Genomic DNA, 16755 nt, shown 5'->3' on the forward strand with positions numbered 1-16755 from the left:
ACATGGTAACAAAAAGAGGCATTGAAGCAAGTCCAGAGCAAATTAAGGCTATTGTGAATATCAAATCTCCTGCCAATGCTAAGGATGTGCAAAGGTTAACAGGGAGGATCGCAGCCTTGAATAAGTTCATAACAAAATCATCAGAGAAAAGTGAAAGGAATTCTATGACATCTTGAGAAAGAACAAGAAATTTGAGTGGACTGAAAAGCATGAAAATGCTCTCAAAGCCCTTAAGGATTACATATCCTCAGCCCCTGCCTTGATGAAACCAGAAAAAAGGGATATATTATCCTTATATCTAGCGGTATCCTCTAAAGCAGTAAGTGCAGTCCTTGTTAAAGATTACCAAGGTACACAACATCCTGTCTATTATGTAAGTAAGAGTTTGCTTGATGCTGAATCCATGTATTCACATTTAGAAAAACTTATTCTTGCTTTGATTATGACATCTACTAAATTAAGACATTATTTTGAAACTCATGCCATTATTGTTAAGACTAATTTTCCAATTAAGAATGTTCTCAGGAAACCTGAAATGTCAGGAAGGATGGCTAAATGGGCAGTGAAGCTTAGTGCTTATGATATAAGATATGAACCAAGGACTGCCATCAAATCCCAAGCCTTAGCTGACTTTGTGGCAGATTTTAGTAGTGACTTGCAAAGGGAAGTTGAGTTAGAAGTTCAGCATCTTGAAGAGACTAAGGGTCCTTGGATACTCTTCACTGATGGAGCCTCTAATGTCAAAGGAACAGGACTTGGGATACTACTAAAATCGCCACAGGGGGACATAATACCCCACTCAATAGCTTGTGAATTTCAAACTACTAATAATGAGGTTGAATATGAAGCCTTGATAGCTGGTTTGCAAATTGCCAAGCATATGAGGATCAGGTATCTTGAGGTACATGTAGATTCATTGTTAATTACTAATCACTTTAATGGATCCTATGTTGTTAAAGGTGAAAAGCTAATCAAATACCTAGAGATAGTCAAGGAATTGGCACTCTCTTTTGTTTCTTTTAGTTTGACACAGGTACCCAGAGAAGAAAATGCAGAAGCTGATGCATTGGCTAACCTAGGATCATCCTTGAAAATTCCAGATGATATTGAGATCCCTATCATCCATGTTTTGGCTCCTGCTATTGAGGATCACATAACTACAGAGATAGAGGAGGATTCTGCAATAGTTCCTAGTGATAGTGCACAGTCTCATTCAGGATCATGAATCCTTCCAATCAAGAGATATATCCAACATGAAGAGATTCCTACAGGAGAAAACCCCAGGGCTTTCAAAATTAAGGTATCTCAATTTACAATATTGAATAACATGTTATATAAACGATCTCTTGCAGGTCCATATCTAAGATGCATTGAGGATCCTGAAATCCAAGAAGTCCTAAAGGATTTTCATGAAGGAGATTGTGGAAACCACACTGGGGGCAGGGCATTATTCTCAAGGATCCTGATGACAGGATACTATTGGCCTACTATGAAGAAGGATGCTGTGGATTATGCCAAGAGGTGTGATCCTTGTCAAAGACATAGTAACATCCTTCACCAACCAGCAGAGCTCTTACATCCGATATCCTCTTCTTGGCCATTTATGAGATGGGGAATGGATATAGTTGGTAAACTTCCCAAGGCACCTGGTGGAAAAGTGTTCATGCTTGCTATGACTGATTACTTCTCCAAGTGGATAGAGGCTGAAGCCTTTGCTTAAGTCAGAGAGAAAGAAGTGATATCCTTTATCAAAAGAAATATCATTACTAGATTTGGTATTCCTTCTGAAATTGTTTGTGATAATGGATCCCAATTTATTGGGAGTAGAACTACTAACTTTTGTGACAGCTGGGGGATTAAGATGATAACATCAACACCAGTCCACCCACACGCTAATGGTCAAGCATAATCATCCAACAAGATTATCATCAACAACTTGAAGAAGAAGCTTGGATCCAAGAAAGGAAAGTGGGCAGAAGAACTACCTTATGTGCTATGGGCTGATAGGACAACCCCCAAGAATGCTACTGGCCAAACTCCATTTTCTTTGGTATTTGGAGCAAAATCAGTGATCCCTACAGAGATGGTGGTTCCTACTGCAAGAACAGGCATCCGTGATCCTGAAGGAAATGCTGAAAACTTGATTCAAGACTTGGATACTATAGAAGAACTCAGGGATTTGGCAAGGATAAGGATGGCTAGTTATCAACAAAGGATGGCTGGAGCCTACAACAAGAATGTCAGGATCAGGAAGTTTCAAGTTGGTGATATGGTGTTGAGGAAAGCATTCCAAAATACCACAAATCCTGCTGATGGAAAGTTGGCACCAAAGTGGGAAGGCCCTTACCTGATTGAAGCTGAGGCAGGAAAGGGGCATATCGATTGCTAACAATGGAAGGTGATTTGCTACCAAGAGCTTGGAATGCTGTCCACCTGAAGAAATATTTCATGTAGTAAGGATGCAGGATCCTCAACTATTTTCATGATCGATATCCTCGAAGGATCCTTACAGGATAGATGATCCTCATTTTGGTAATGATCTAATTCCAAACAATTTCGTTCTTTACTTATCCTATATACAAGGAAAATGATCCTGGATCCTTTATCCTCCTTTCACTTGATTCTGAGTTTTGCAGAAGGTTCATGTACCCTTAACTAAGGATTGAATATCCACAGAAGTCTCCAGTTCTTTGGGCTTGACCCCAGTTATTTGGGCTTGACCCCAGATATTTGGGCTTGTCCCCAGTATCGCCAGTAGCGTATGATGATCCTGGTACAGTTCATGGCAATGGGACCAGTACTCGCTTTAGGGGCTGACAATTTCATTGTACTGGCTGTATCCGGGATCCTACGTATAATGGTAGACGTACCATACATCCGTTCCTAAGGTTTCTAACGTTTTCACGTTAGCTAAGGTTTTGACATTATCATGTCACTAAGTTTGGATAGTCGCCAGTGAGGGCTATACTCCAGTTTACACAAGATCCTTTGGGCTTGACCCAGTTATTTGGGCTTGACCCCAGATATTTGGGCCTGTCCCCAGTATCGCCAGTAGCGCACGATGATCCTGGTATAGTTCATGGCAATGGGACCAGTACTCGCTTTAGGGGCTGACAATTTCATTGTACTAGCTGTATCCGGGATCCTACGTATAATGGTAGACGTACCATACATTCGTTCCTAAGGTTTCTAACATTTTCACGTTAGCTAAGGTTTTGACATTATCATGTCACTAAGTTTGGATAGTCGCCAGTGGGGGCCATACTCCAGTTTACACAAGATCCTTTGGGCTTATCCCCAGTTTTCTTGGGCTTGTCCCCAGTATCTTGGGCTTGTCCCCAGAATTGTTGGGCTTGTCCCCAGTTGCTAACTCTTCTCTTATATTGGCTTAGTCCCAAGTTATGTTCCATTTCAGGTTTTTGAAGTTAAACAGCTAAGGATCCTTGATCCTTACCTTTTACTAAGGTTTGTCTTTTGGTTATCTTGATTGTAAATGTTAAAGGTTTAGAATCCTAACTTGGATTCTCAGGTATGACCCTTGATCATTTTGATTTTATTCTTTAAGTGACCCTTATTCTTTGACAACAGGACACGTGATCCTTAAGTTACATTATCTTTTTGAATTTATCGATTGTAGGATATTTGATCCTTGATCATATCCTAAACTTTTTGACATAATCTATTAAACTTTTCTTCTTTACTTATGAATTCAAACAAAGTATATCACAACAATTGAAAGATAAAATATTTACAAAAGTAACAACACATGATAAGCCAAAAGATTAAAGTTTTATTTATTTATCAGAAGTTAAACCCTTAAAAGGTTGTCAAAATTGCCAACCCAAATTTCTACCAGCAAAACGTGGCCCGTCCACTTGGGTTGGCAAAGGGTGTCCATATTTAACAAGGTCTAAGTGCAGGAAATAAAGGCGGGAGGATAACAAGTGGCTTCATCCCCCAAACAGAGGATCCATCCACCACCCATTATCCTACCTATTGTCCAAGGATCCATGATCCTCAACCCTAAAAACTATTGTCTAAGTTATTACAGACCAACTATTGTTCGTAGAAAAACACCATCAAAACAAAAACCACTACCAAATCATAAAAAATGGGCTCCGGCCGCATCTGGATATATCCATCATCGCCCATTTCTGCAGCTCAAACCTTAGCTGCATCACCATCACCACCAGCATCAGCACCACCAGATTGATCCTTAGCCCCGCTGCCACTTGCCTCAATCGCCAAGACCTCTGTAGCCTCCTCCTCGTCATCTAGCTCAGCCAGCTTCGCCTTCCAGCCCTCCTGGTCCCAAGTGGTCCTGTCGAAGTCAGGATCCTCAGCCTCCTGGGCCATTTGTAGCTTGATCTTGTACATGGTGATGGCAGCAGAGACTTTATCATCCTCCAGCACCTCATGATTCTCATGATCAGCATTTATCTGGGCCATGACCACCTGCTTCTTTGACAAATTAAGATCTTTTTCAAGGGAGGAGATGGTTTGATCCTTGGCCAGGAAGATATTTTGGAACTCCAGATGCTTCTTCTCAGTCTCTTCGACATATACATCAAAGAACATCTGGATCTTGATGAATTTCTGCAAAAAAGATAAGGTAAAGTTCAGGATCCATGATCCTCAAGTGGGCAGGGTAATCAATCAGGGTCAGTGATCCTTACATCGGCAAAGTATTCCTCAAACTGGTGGTGGATGAGAGGCAAGCCTTCCAGGTTATCAGCCTCGGTGGCCTTCCTTTTCTTTCCTCCCTTGCTCTTGGAGGTAGTGGGCTTAGGCATCGGAACGATGGGGCTAGCAGCAGTTTTCTTCTTCCCAGAACGGGCAGTGACGGTATCAAGATCACTGGCGCTGAAGTGAGTGGCCGACCTTGAAGATTTTCCAGCGCCTACCAATCCAAAAGAACAGATAAGTATTCTTGTTTTATTTTCACTTAAACATTTAATTATATACAAACTTGGATACTTACTTGACATTGTGACTGAGCCGGAGGATACTTCTTGAGAATCCTTGGTGTTTGCTTGGAATGATCTTGCTGCAGGATCAAGACTCCAGAAAGCAGTGATCCTCTCTTTCGTTGCAGGTGATGGAATGATATGAGAAACAGAGATAGCTGCAAAATAAAAAAGAAAGGATCAGTTATCCTCACAGGAACAGGGTTATCCAATGATCCTTCTATAAGGATCCTTTATCCTACCATGGGTGACCCACTTTCTTGGGAGATCCTTCCCATCTGGGATAGAATCCCTCCCAACGAAGAAAAAACGCTTCTTCCAGTTGGTGTCATTCTTGGTGGTCTTGAGGATTGGGTGTGTATCACTGGGTTTACGTTTGAATAAGAAGCGTTGTGAACCATGGCTCACAAGGTTATACAGTTCAGCCAGTTCTGACATCCCCAACTCTATACCTTCCTGCTCAATGATTCTCTCTAGGGTATATAAAATCCTCCACATCATTGGCATGGCCTGAATGTAGCACATACCGGTGAGAGAAAAGAAGGATTCAGTGAAGGCAGGGAAAGGATAGGAGTATCCTATCAGGAATGGAGTGGCCGGAAAAGCAACCCAAGTTTCAGAAACAAAATCACTTTTGGTGGTAGGGTCAAAGGGCTTGAAGACGGTGTTCGCCGGAAAACAATGGCGAATCCGGTCGATCTCCGGATCGGTAAAACTGCAGAGTTCCTTCGGAGTACTTTTGATAATCCCTTGGCTTTTCAAAGGACTATCTTTCTGGTGATCTTTGGCGGGGGACGATCGTAATTTCATTTTGATCCAAAGATTTCGAAAAAGAACAGAGTAAGAAGATGAAGAGAAAAGGAGAAGAAAGATACCTGATTGATCTTTGAATGAGGATTTAAAGGAAGTAACACACGAATTTAAATGCCTATCGATCCTTATCTCTAACCTATTTATAATGATGATTCTGCAGGATTGTCACTTCAATGACGTAAGACCAGCAACGGCTAGTTCGATCCAAACGGCTATATATCCGTTAGTCAGTTGGAGATAAGATCAAAAATACAACTCGTTAAATTACATTTTACTCCTTATATTTTGGGGGCAATTGTTAGGGGAGGATTTTCCAATCCTAAGGATCTCGGATCCTCAAGTACTGCTAGGATCATGGATCCTCAATTCTGTCTGAATTAAGGATCCTCATAAGACATTGCAGGATCAGGATTCAGGATCCTTGTTGTTATCCTTATACTAACGGTGGCCTTCATCATGTTTAAGTTTGTTTTGCAGGAGTATACGCCTTGGAATTGGTCTTGCCGATATTCTTGGGGAATATGCCCTCAATATTCCGCACGTGCATGGCTTTGTGAACATTATGGAGATCGTGGGAAGCTTGCACATTTAGCGGATAGTTAGTTGTTTTAGTTATTTCTAATTTTAAAAGGGGATAACAAGCTTGAGTTAGAACACTTGGCTATTTTTAGCAAACACACACTCTCGAAACAGCTCTCAACAGTTTACTTGGCGATTTCATACATTTTTGCACTTTAGCACACTAGTGATCCTTTTAACAAGCTTTTTATCATCCCGAGTTGTAACAATCTTTTGTTTAATTTTAGTTGGTGATCAGTAGTTTCCATCACCCGAGGTTTTTTATGCCGGAGATCAACTCTTGATCAAGGGCTTTTTCCTCGTATAAATCCTTGTGTCAATTGTTCATTTCATTTGCAAGTTATTCATACATTTGTTCAAGCATCATTCCTCACAACAGAGATTTGGTTGCATTATCCTAGCCTGATTTTTTACCAAAACAGGGTCATGACAAGATCATCATAGAACAATGAATCCCTAAGTAAACCCATTTTGAAGGCTTCTTCAGCCGTAGCAATATCCAAATTAGGAATATCTAAGGATTCTTTACTGAATTTAGTGATATAATCTCTAAGTGATTCATTTTGACCTTGTGTTACCCTATATAGATCACTAGTTAAAAGTTCAAATTTCCTACTGCATGAGAATTGGCTATTAAACAAGTTAACTAGATTAGCAAATGAAGTAATAGAGTAAGGGGGAAGACTTAGCAGCCATTTAAGAGTTGATCCTGTCAGTGTGGATCCGAAACCCTTGCATAGACATGCTTCTTTTAACCTCTCAGGAATGGGATTGATCTCCATCCTTTCTCTGTATTGAGCTACATGCTCTTCTGGATCCGTTGAGCCATCATATAGCTTCATGGTTGGTATTTGAAACCTCTTCGGTATCTCTGCATCACAAATAGGTGGTGCAAAACGAGATATCTTGTGACTCCCATCTGGAATTTCACAAATAAGTGGTACAAAACGAGGATCCTGGATGTTGAGAGTAGGATCCTTGAACCGTCTGCGTCCCCATGTATCCTCCTGAACTAGTGAAGGATCCTTGATGCTGGAAGGAGGATCATTGAGGTTGAAAAGAGAATCCTGAAGGCTGAAAGTAGGATCCTTGAGCCTGAGTCATTGCCGTTGATCCATAATGCATTCCCAATGATCCACCCTGATACTGGACATCTGATGCTGCAGAGTGCTGGGCAGTTATGACTGGAGTGTCGAAATTCAGTGATCTCGGCATCAAAGGAGAGTGATCCTCTGCTGATCTCTTCAATTTCTTGATGTCATCAATCTCTCGAAGGATCCTGTCATTAGTCTTGTCCTGCTGTTGCATGTAATCCCTCATCTGCAAAATCAAAGAATAAAGATCATTGTTAGTAGGGCCAGAAGTAACAGCAGAAGTTGGTTTTGAGAAAATGGGGGTTTGTTTCTTCGTGGCATTCTCAGCATTCTTCTGGGATCCAGAAGGAACAGGTGGCAAAGGTGGAATGCCTGTGAAAAAGTGACCGCCGACATGGAACTTGAAGTGTTCTTTGCTTGAGAAGCCATGTGGTTGAAGGTGATGAACTGAAATGATCGGAATGAACAAAATTTCTCAGAAATGAAGCACCAATTGCCCCACGGTGGGCGCCAAATTGTTTGGTCAAAAAATCACACAAGGATAATACAACTAAATCCGATTTTGTGAGGTGTGATGCTTGAATGAATGAACAAATGTATAAGCAAAATAAGAATGAAATGAATATGTGACACAAGGATTTATACGAGGAAAAAACCCTTGATCAAGATATGATCTCCGACACAAAAAACCTCGGGTGATGGAAACTACCGATCACCAACTATATTAAACAAGTAAAGGTTACAAATCGGGATGATAACAAGCTTGTTACAAGGATCAATAATGTGCAAAAAGTGTGTAATCGCCAATAAGTTGTAGAGAGTTCTCGAGTAGTGTGTGTTTGCTAACTTGTTCTATCTATTCAAGCTTGTTATCCCCTTATAAAAATGGAAATAATCTAGCTAACTAACAATCCGCAAATCATGCTAGCTTCCCACGACTTCCATAATGGTCACAAAAGCCATGCACGTGCAGAATAATGGAGCATATTCTTCTAGAATCTCGGCAAGACCAAGTTCCATTTGAATACTCCTACAAAACAAATTCAAATATAGTGGAAACAACCGTTAGTATAAGGATAATAATGAGGATCATGGATCCTTAAACCTGCAATGTTTTCTGAGGATCCTTAATTCAAACAGAACTAAGGATCCGTGATCCTGACTGCACTTGAGGATCCATAATCCATTCATTAGAAAATCCATCCCTAACATATAGTATGCCAACCTTTTATATAAAGATGTGTGACATCATGGACTAAAACAAACAGAAAAACACGAGGAAGATTTATATATACCACTCACCACTCACCACACACCTCCATTTCATGCTACTTTTGAAGTTGCCATAATAGCAAATCATTTGAAATGTCACACGCCACCATTCCCCACCCCCCGGATTTACGATGGATACCTCACAACCCTCAATAGTCCTCACTTTATAATTATGCCCCTCATATTTAGTTTTCAGTTTGTCTCCTTTACAGGTGTATCGCAATTCGCAACAACACATTTTATGAGGCTACAACTATATCTTGGGTAATGGGTAATGTTGAAGATATTATAATAAGATGAAGATTTAATAAATCAAATGCATTCAGTGCTTTATTTTCAAAAACAAAATCAAGTATAGTTAATGTTTGTATTATATGATTTTCAATGAATAAACATTAGAGTTGTTAAAAGAAATAAGCGTATGGCAGGGGAAGGTACAGGATCAACTCCAAAAGATAGCTCTTTGATCGGAATCTGCAACCAAACAACACAGTTAGTCTTAATGCGAGAGATGGCCTCCCGCATTTGGACTCCGACGTGAGAATCAGTAGAATGATCTTGAGAGTCTTTAGCAAAGAGAAAGGATAATAGTTTTAGAGTGAGAGTGAGGGAAAAATGACATACTTTTGGCTGGAACAAGACTCTCCTTTTATAGGCAGATTGTTCTGCCCAAGGAGTCTCATGCTAGTTGTACACCTTCATTGATGTTGCTGGCATGGTTGGCCTTGCCTCTTTGAATATGTTTCAGGTTTTATGTGTCTCGAGGACACCTTTATGCTTTATAGAGATTTGTCTTATCACTTTGACTTATTCAATTCAAGTCCTAAGATTGTACAGTAACCTTAGATTCCTGTCTTCAGCCGTGGGTATATCAGCTCCTGGTCCTGGTCAGGAGCTTTCAGCTTCTTTTTCTGGTTTGTTTTTAGCGTTGTTTATTTTATTTTTACAATTGTCGTTGACTTTGATTGCTGACTGGGATCTCCAAGTACTCACGACATCAAGAGTGATATTTATTACACGAGTAAATGAATAGATCTTTTTTTTTCAATCCATCAAAACCTACCTACCTAAAAAGATCTCCACACTATATAATCAAATCGCTTGTAGCCTAGCAGCGTTAAAATATGTACTAAAAGTACTCCTCTTCAATCTGTTGACGATTTCAATCCAATTATGATATTGGTATAAAGTTAACTAAAGGGTATGGAGAGGATGGGCTTGGAGGGGGTGAGCCGCCACGTAGGAGTGGCTTGGAGGGGATGGACCTAAGAGGGTGGGGGATGAACCCCTTTATGTATATATATGTATGTATGTATAGGTATATGTGAGAGGCAAGAAGAGAAAGAAGGTCCGGCTACCCCGGCTGTGGGTGGCCGGTTGTGCCGAGCCGAGCCCCAGGGGGGCGGTGTGGGGGACCGGCGCCGGTCCTAGCCGGGCCTCAGCCGGCCCCCATACCTTCTAGTCTAAGAGTAAGTTTAAAATGTGTTTAGTTAACCTTTTTAAAAATGTCGCACTCATACAAAATTTAAGGAGATAAACACGATCAAAATTACGGTAAAAAACTTTCATCAACCTTTAAAAAACTAATCTCCTTCGAGTCCTGAAGAACATACATTCACCAGATAACTCAACCAGACCTCGAATCGCTTCACTAACCAAATCCTTGAAGATCATCCGTTCGACATCCAGTATCGCTTCAGACATCTCAATCGGATAATCTATCCAACCACTTATATTAACAATGTCTTTCTTTATAACACCATTAACTACTTCCAATACACCATCACCAGTGTTTACTTCTCTAATCTTCTGAAACTCAGACCATATTTGTTTAACCGATGCTCGGGTATCTTCAAATAATGTCTTCCATGGTGGCAACTGTTTGTTTTTGTCGATGATCTCATGAACTACGTCGAAAATGAGCTTTTGTTGGCGTTTAGAGACGTTTGATGTGCTTTTGTTGTTGTAGAGATGTTGCTCGATCGAGGAGAAGACGTTGGAATCTTCGTGAAGGTGTTGTGAGGCTCGAAGTATATGTGAAATGTAAATGAAATCGGAGTCATCTGATATGAATTCTTCGTGTTTTGTTGGTGAGAGTTTATGGATCCCGTCGTCTTCTTTGAAATCAAATGCTGGAGTTGCTGATTTGCAGACAGTAAGAAAACAAAGTCGAAAATTAGTATACAGGTTTTCGTTATTGGTTAATACTTAAAATAAAACGAGTCCATCCCAGACTTGCAAAACTATTCACAAGCTGAGCTCGAGTTTTAAAAATAGAGTTCAAACCGAGTCGAGCATGAGCTCTCTTTAAGTTAAACGATTCGGGCTCATGTTTTAATGGACCCAGGATTGGCTCGGCTAGCTTATATACACACCCTTAAGGGTAAGGGTCTATACATGAGTTTGAGTCTAGTCTAAATAGTTTATGGCTTGTTTTAATGGGCCCTATCGGGATAGCATGATTTGTTTGCGAATTGATCCAGTTATTTATTTATATAAAAGTTAAAAGTTTTGTATTAAAATTAAAAACCCAAATGTTAACCGGTTGTATAATTTATGACAAAAGTTAAAAAGTTCAAGATAAATGTACTGTTTTTAACATGTTTATGTTTTTGACCATTTGGGGTAACTTTAATGAGGAAAAATCACGAAAATAACCTTTGATCAAATAACTTTACGAAAATAAACATTTTTTTGTGTTTGAGGTAGACGCAAACACGGAAATAAATGCGAGTTTTGCGTCTGAGACTCAAGTTTGCGTCTGTGATTATGTCATGGGTTTCCACGCCTACTATTTTTTTTCTTTTTCACCATGATTTTTTCTTTTCATAAGATAGTATTTTTTTAATAAAAAATACACTAAATTAAAGATAATAAAATTCACTTTAATTTGGTGTAAACTTTTTTTTTTTTAAAAATACTAACATATGAAAAAATTATGCTTGTTAAAAATCGTCGTGGAAAATTAAACAAAAAGCCTAAGGATGATGACACGTGTACGCAACGATTCATGAGGCTACCACAGAGGCAATCTCTAAGAACTGAGGCTACCGTTGACGTTAGGTATGTTCATTTTCATAAAGTTGTTAGGTCAAAGGTTATTTTCGTGATTTTTCCCGATTTTGTAATCTAGAAGAAAATGTATATGTAAGAGTAAAAAATTGTATGGTTAAGAATGTCATTCTCGAATCAGTCACGAAATTAACATGAGTCGGTATAGTGAGTGGTTAAACACTTGAAAATGGTAAACTTCAAAATCAACCAATGAGAGTGTGCCATGTCATTCAACTTTAAGAGTTTAAACTATGCTGAAAAGTGTTGGCAATGGTTAAACACTTGGATCAGGTAAACTATTATTAAAAAAAAACATATAAAGCAAAATCATCTCTCCCAAACATCAACCCCGCATCGGCAAACCTTTACCGCCCCACCATGTTCACCGATCGGCAAAACCCACCGGCGGCGGTGTTACCGCGCGGTAAACCGCTTTGCCAAGTGGGTTTGCCGCCCACTTCGGACACCCTGATGTATGTCTGACCCAAATGTTATGTTAACCAATCCGTAAAAAAAAAGGCTTATTTATCATCCCTTAGGCTATACGACATGGGAGAGGCTCATCTTTGGAGGATGACCCTCCATGTAAGCGTCACGTAGGATGGGTTTGAGGATGGGACAAACGGGATGAAACTAAGGAAATGGGGAATGAGCCTAACATATATATATGAGTTGTATGTATATGTGTGTGTGAGGGGAGGTTTGTCTTTTGTGAGTGTCCTCATCGTCTGGGTCTTGACGTTTTGGACGACGCCGGGGAGACGGGGTGAAATGGTGTTTGGATCGGCGACGGGCCTCGACCAGCCCAAGCCGACCCCCACACCGTCAAGCATTACAAAAAAACTTTCAATGCTATTAACTATGATGTCTAATGAGCAAAAGTTTGACCACATTAAATACTCCAATAGAATAAGAGTTACTATAAAAGTTGGACCCTGAAAAAATCCGACGTGCTATTAAAAACTAGATAGAATGAACTTACAAAAAAACAGTTAAACAACACAAGTAATAAGTAATTAATTATATAACAAAAACACTCTAGAAAGAAGAGCTACTAAAATTAATTATTATATCTTTTTTACGAAATGAAAAAGGAAGTGCCAGTTTCTAGAATAAAGCTTTAGTTAAAAAGGAATATTGTAACTCTAATTAAGTTTATCTTTAGTTAAATAGTATATAAACATAAACGTATGAAAAATAAAATATAAAATGAAAAACAACCCTTTAAACCATTCATTATGTCCTTACACATGTAAGAATTTGTTATGATGGCTCAAGAGCAGATTCCACGATGTGACAATAAATAAAATATTATACCCATACCTGGATTTCTAAGAATGTGTTATGATGGCAAATTGATAATGGCAAATAGAATAATCAATAAAAAAATGTGTTGTAAACTTTTCATTCTGATAACTACCGAAACCAATTAGATCATGCTACCTAATCAGGTTAATTAAGGTTTCTGCAAAAGTATTCTATATTTTAAGGGTTAAAGTTATTATATAAATGAGTCTTAATATATAAAATATTCTTAACGTATGTAGTAAAGGAGAATTTTTTTTTGAAATTTTTTCCCCATCTTATTAAGTATATATTTTAATCTTAGAATTAAAAAAAAAATTGTGATTTTACTCTAGTAAAGTAATTATGTAATTTGTAGAGAAAATCACGTTTTTTTAACATTTTGCAATTAAACATCATTCTTAAATAGTAAGGAAAAAAATAAAAAATAAAATCTCTATTTCACTTCTTACGTGTTAAACGTATTTTGTATGTTAAAACATAATTGTGTTTGATCTTTACCCCCCCTTTTTTTAAGGAAAATTGGTTTTTAATAAACCAACATTTGTCCCGTTGGTAAATAATAATCTTACCTACGTAATTGGTATACAATAATCCTACCTATCAACATGTTGGTACTCAATGAACTTCCGTTAATTTTTTTAACTGAAGTTAGTTTTTAAGTTTTATTTATTACACAAACAGTCCATGTAGTTGTAATTAACTAGTTTTAACTATTTTAAAGCTAGTAAATTACAGTCCCTTGAGGTTTTTTTGTTTTATAAAATAGTTAAAACTAGTAAATTACAACTAAATGGACTTTTTGTGTAATAAATAAAACTTAAAAATTAACTTCAGTTAAAAAAAATTAACGAAAGTTCATTGAGTACCAACATGTTGATAGGTAGGATTATTGTATACTAATTACGTAGGTAAGATTATTATTTACCAACGGGACAAAGATTGGTTTATTAAAAATCAATTTTCCTTTTTTTAATAGCAACAAACATGCTCCAAGGTATACCTATTAACCACTTATATTTAAAATTAACCCTCAACTATTAACCGTTTGTATGTAGAGACAACAAATCGTCTTTGTTCGATTTGCAGAAAGGCTATGATGAAAACCAAAGAGATATGTTTAGCAAACCCCTAACAAACAAACACGGTCTTAACAGTTCTAAAAGTAATTAGTCAACATGAAAGTAACATGTGAATGCAATGAAGATTTGTTTTTAGGTACCTTCCAAATCAATGCACTTCAAAGGAGTCAACAACTCGTCCGTGTCAAATCCCGAGTCAACAACTGACACCGGACTCGGTACAACCGCCGCTGAACTCGGCAGCGACTCAGTGGCGCCGCCCGTCTCCGCCATTCTACTCAACAACTTACCACATCTCTGTAACAAACAACCAAAATCAGATCAAACAATACATAAATGCTCATTCAATAACTAATCACACAGCTAACAATCTACATTTGCATTTGCATTTTGAATTTACATACCTCTGATTCGGTTGTAGAAGCCAATTCATGCTTTGCAACAATTGGTTTCATAGACTTCTGTTTTGGAGAATTAACGGATGATGATGATTCCGTTAGTTTCTGGTTTCTAAACGATCGAAGTTGAGAGATTTTTAGTGAACAAGATGAATTATTCTCTCTACGTTCTATTTCATAATTCGATGTTTTCGCTTTGCTAATCGAATTACACGCTTTTAAGTTGCTCTCTATTCGATTAGCTGAACATGTTCTACCTCTCACCAGACTTTTTCCACTCCGATCAACTGCTCTGGCTCGATTCGGACTAATCGCCGGAGATTTTTCGCTAACAAATTGACGCGTTGACCGAGAATTGTTTACAAATCTAGACGGTTTTACGAGCACAATGTTCGATTTGTTGAGTTGCAGATTCCGATCATAAACAAAGTTCCGGTGGCTATCTATGTTCGAAAGACGATTAGTGGAACGTAGGAGCCCTTTGAGTTGCAGAACTTCGAGAATTTGTTTAAGTGTGTTCAGATCTTTGGAATGTTCAGTGATTCCTCTCATATTCAACTTCTTCTCGAAATCTCCATGCGTTGTAACCGTCGGTTGATTTGGCTCTGGAAAAAAATCAGTTGAATCGAAGAAGCTTTTTGGAAGATCACAGTTTCTTCTAGAAGTTTCTCTACCATTTCTGTCGTTTGCATTTATCTTTTGAACTTTTTGTGATTGATTTGGTTGTTTTAGTTGAAAATTGTTATCATCTATGTATGTAGAATGATCTAGAGATCTTGAAACCCTAGGTTCTGAAACGGATCTCAGTAGAACAGGTTTCGCGACGGTTTGTGAGCATTTTTTATCGGAATATGACAGAGGTTCGAGTCCCATGAGTCTCGCAATGACGCTTGGTGATCGCCGTTGGTTCTCCTTTTCATCAGCAACAACAGACGTTTCACTCATGGGACTCGAACCTCTGCTATCAAGCGAAAGCGTATTGATTTCTTTACTCGTTTTCAAAGATGATGTCGGAACCATAACCGGAGATTTTGACCGGTAGTTCATCTTCTCCACCGGAGATAATTGAGAGTTATCTGGGCTTGCTGATACAACAGGAGAATAACCGGAACTCTCTGTCTCCGACGATGCAACTACTGCCTGCAAGAAGTTTTACATCTTTAAATCATCTGAACCAATGAAGGTTGACCCGAATGAACCGGGGGGTCGAAAACGTATATACCAAAAAAAATTTATAGAAGCGGGGGTCAATAACGTATATCCCTAAAAATTTCTATACGAAAACTACATATATAACACTACTGAGCGAAAAGTTCGGGAGGTCGGGCGCCCCTCCCCGCCCCTTCTATACTTCGCCACTGATTCGAACCAAACTCGATTAGCTTATGCATACTATTAACTATAATACACGTATTGAGTTTTATTTGTCGAGTTTATTAATAAAGAAAAAAATCTAGCTACTCTAAATATGCTTTTTTTCATACATATTTGGTTTGATCTTACATTTTCTCATTGTTTCATCCAATTATTTAAAAACCGGTTCAAACCGGCCGGTTGTACTGGTTGAACCGTCTGGTAGAACCGATTGAACTGCCAATACACCCGGTTGAACCGTCCGATACACCCAGTTAAGTTAAACTGTTTCTGAGCCAAATCCGATAGGGTATAAAACGAACAAAATAAACAGAAAGGGAAGACATTACGGTGGAACTAGGGAGGCGTTTGGTGGAGTGGATTCTTTTTCCGGCTAAAATCTGTTGGCGATCAAAGATTTGAAGGAAACCGGACATGCAACCGATCTGTTTCTCCATTGATTGTAGACGAACTCCGGCTACCGTCCGGTGAGGTGTAACAGAATCTTTCATGCGCAATGTTTACTGTTTTCTTTTTTTGTGCTTAATGACTCAAATTGACAGTTTTCAGTCTCACGGTTCCATTCATGACTTTTTGAGCTTTTATTTGTGTGTTTGACTTTATGCCACTTTAGAGGGTGAACCGATTGTTGTGAGGAGGGACGGAGGTCGGGTCTCATCAATAGGCGTATTCACAAGTCGAATCGAACAGAGCGGATCTTTGCTCGTACTTTGCTCGTTCACAAACCAAATCGAGTGAAGCGGCTCATTTAAAACCGAGCCTCAAATCAAGCGAGCAATTTTTGAGCAACAAATATTCTGAGCGAGCGTCAATCGAA

The 16755-nt window shown here is 38.8% G+C and overlaps 1 protein-coding gene across 2 annotated transcripts; it reads right to left on the minus strand.

The window, feature by feature from the left end:
- Positions 1-10195: 10195 nt before the first annotated feature.
- Positions 10196-16545, minus strand: LOC110884091. Of its 2 annotated transcripts, none has more exons than XM_022131753.2 (4): positions 16268-16545; positions 14571-15704; positions 14307-14463; positions 10196-10866 (listed from the first exon to the last, which is right to left on the minus strand). In XM_022131753.2, exons 1-4 carry the CDS (start codon positions 16427-16429, stop codon positions 10301-10303), a joined length of 2019 nt encoding a protein of 672 aa, XP_021987445.1. In that variant the 5' UTR covers positions 16430-16545; the 3' UTR covers positions 10196-10300. The 2 variants fall into 2 exon arrangements, with proteins under 2 accessions (XP_021987445.1, XP_035835002.1); XM_035979109.1 differs by having other exon boundaries at positions 14571-15700; positions 16268-16371.
- Between the last annotated feature and the right edge of the window lie 210 nt (positions 16546-16755).

Source organism: Helianthus annuus, chromosome 10 (genome assembly GCF_002127325.2).
Source record: "Helianthus annuus cultivar XRQ/B chromosome 10, HanXRQr2.0-SUNRISE, whole genome shotgun sequence".
NCBI lineage: Eukaryota > Viridiplantae > Streptophyta > Magnoliopsida > Asterales > Asteraceae > Helianthus > Helianthus annuus.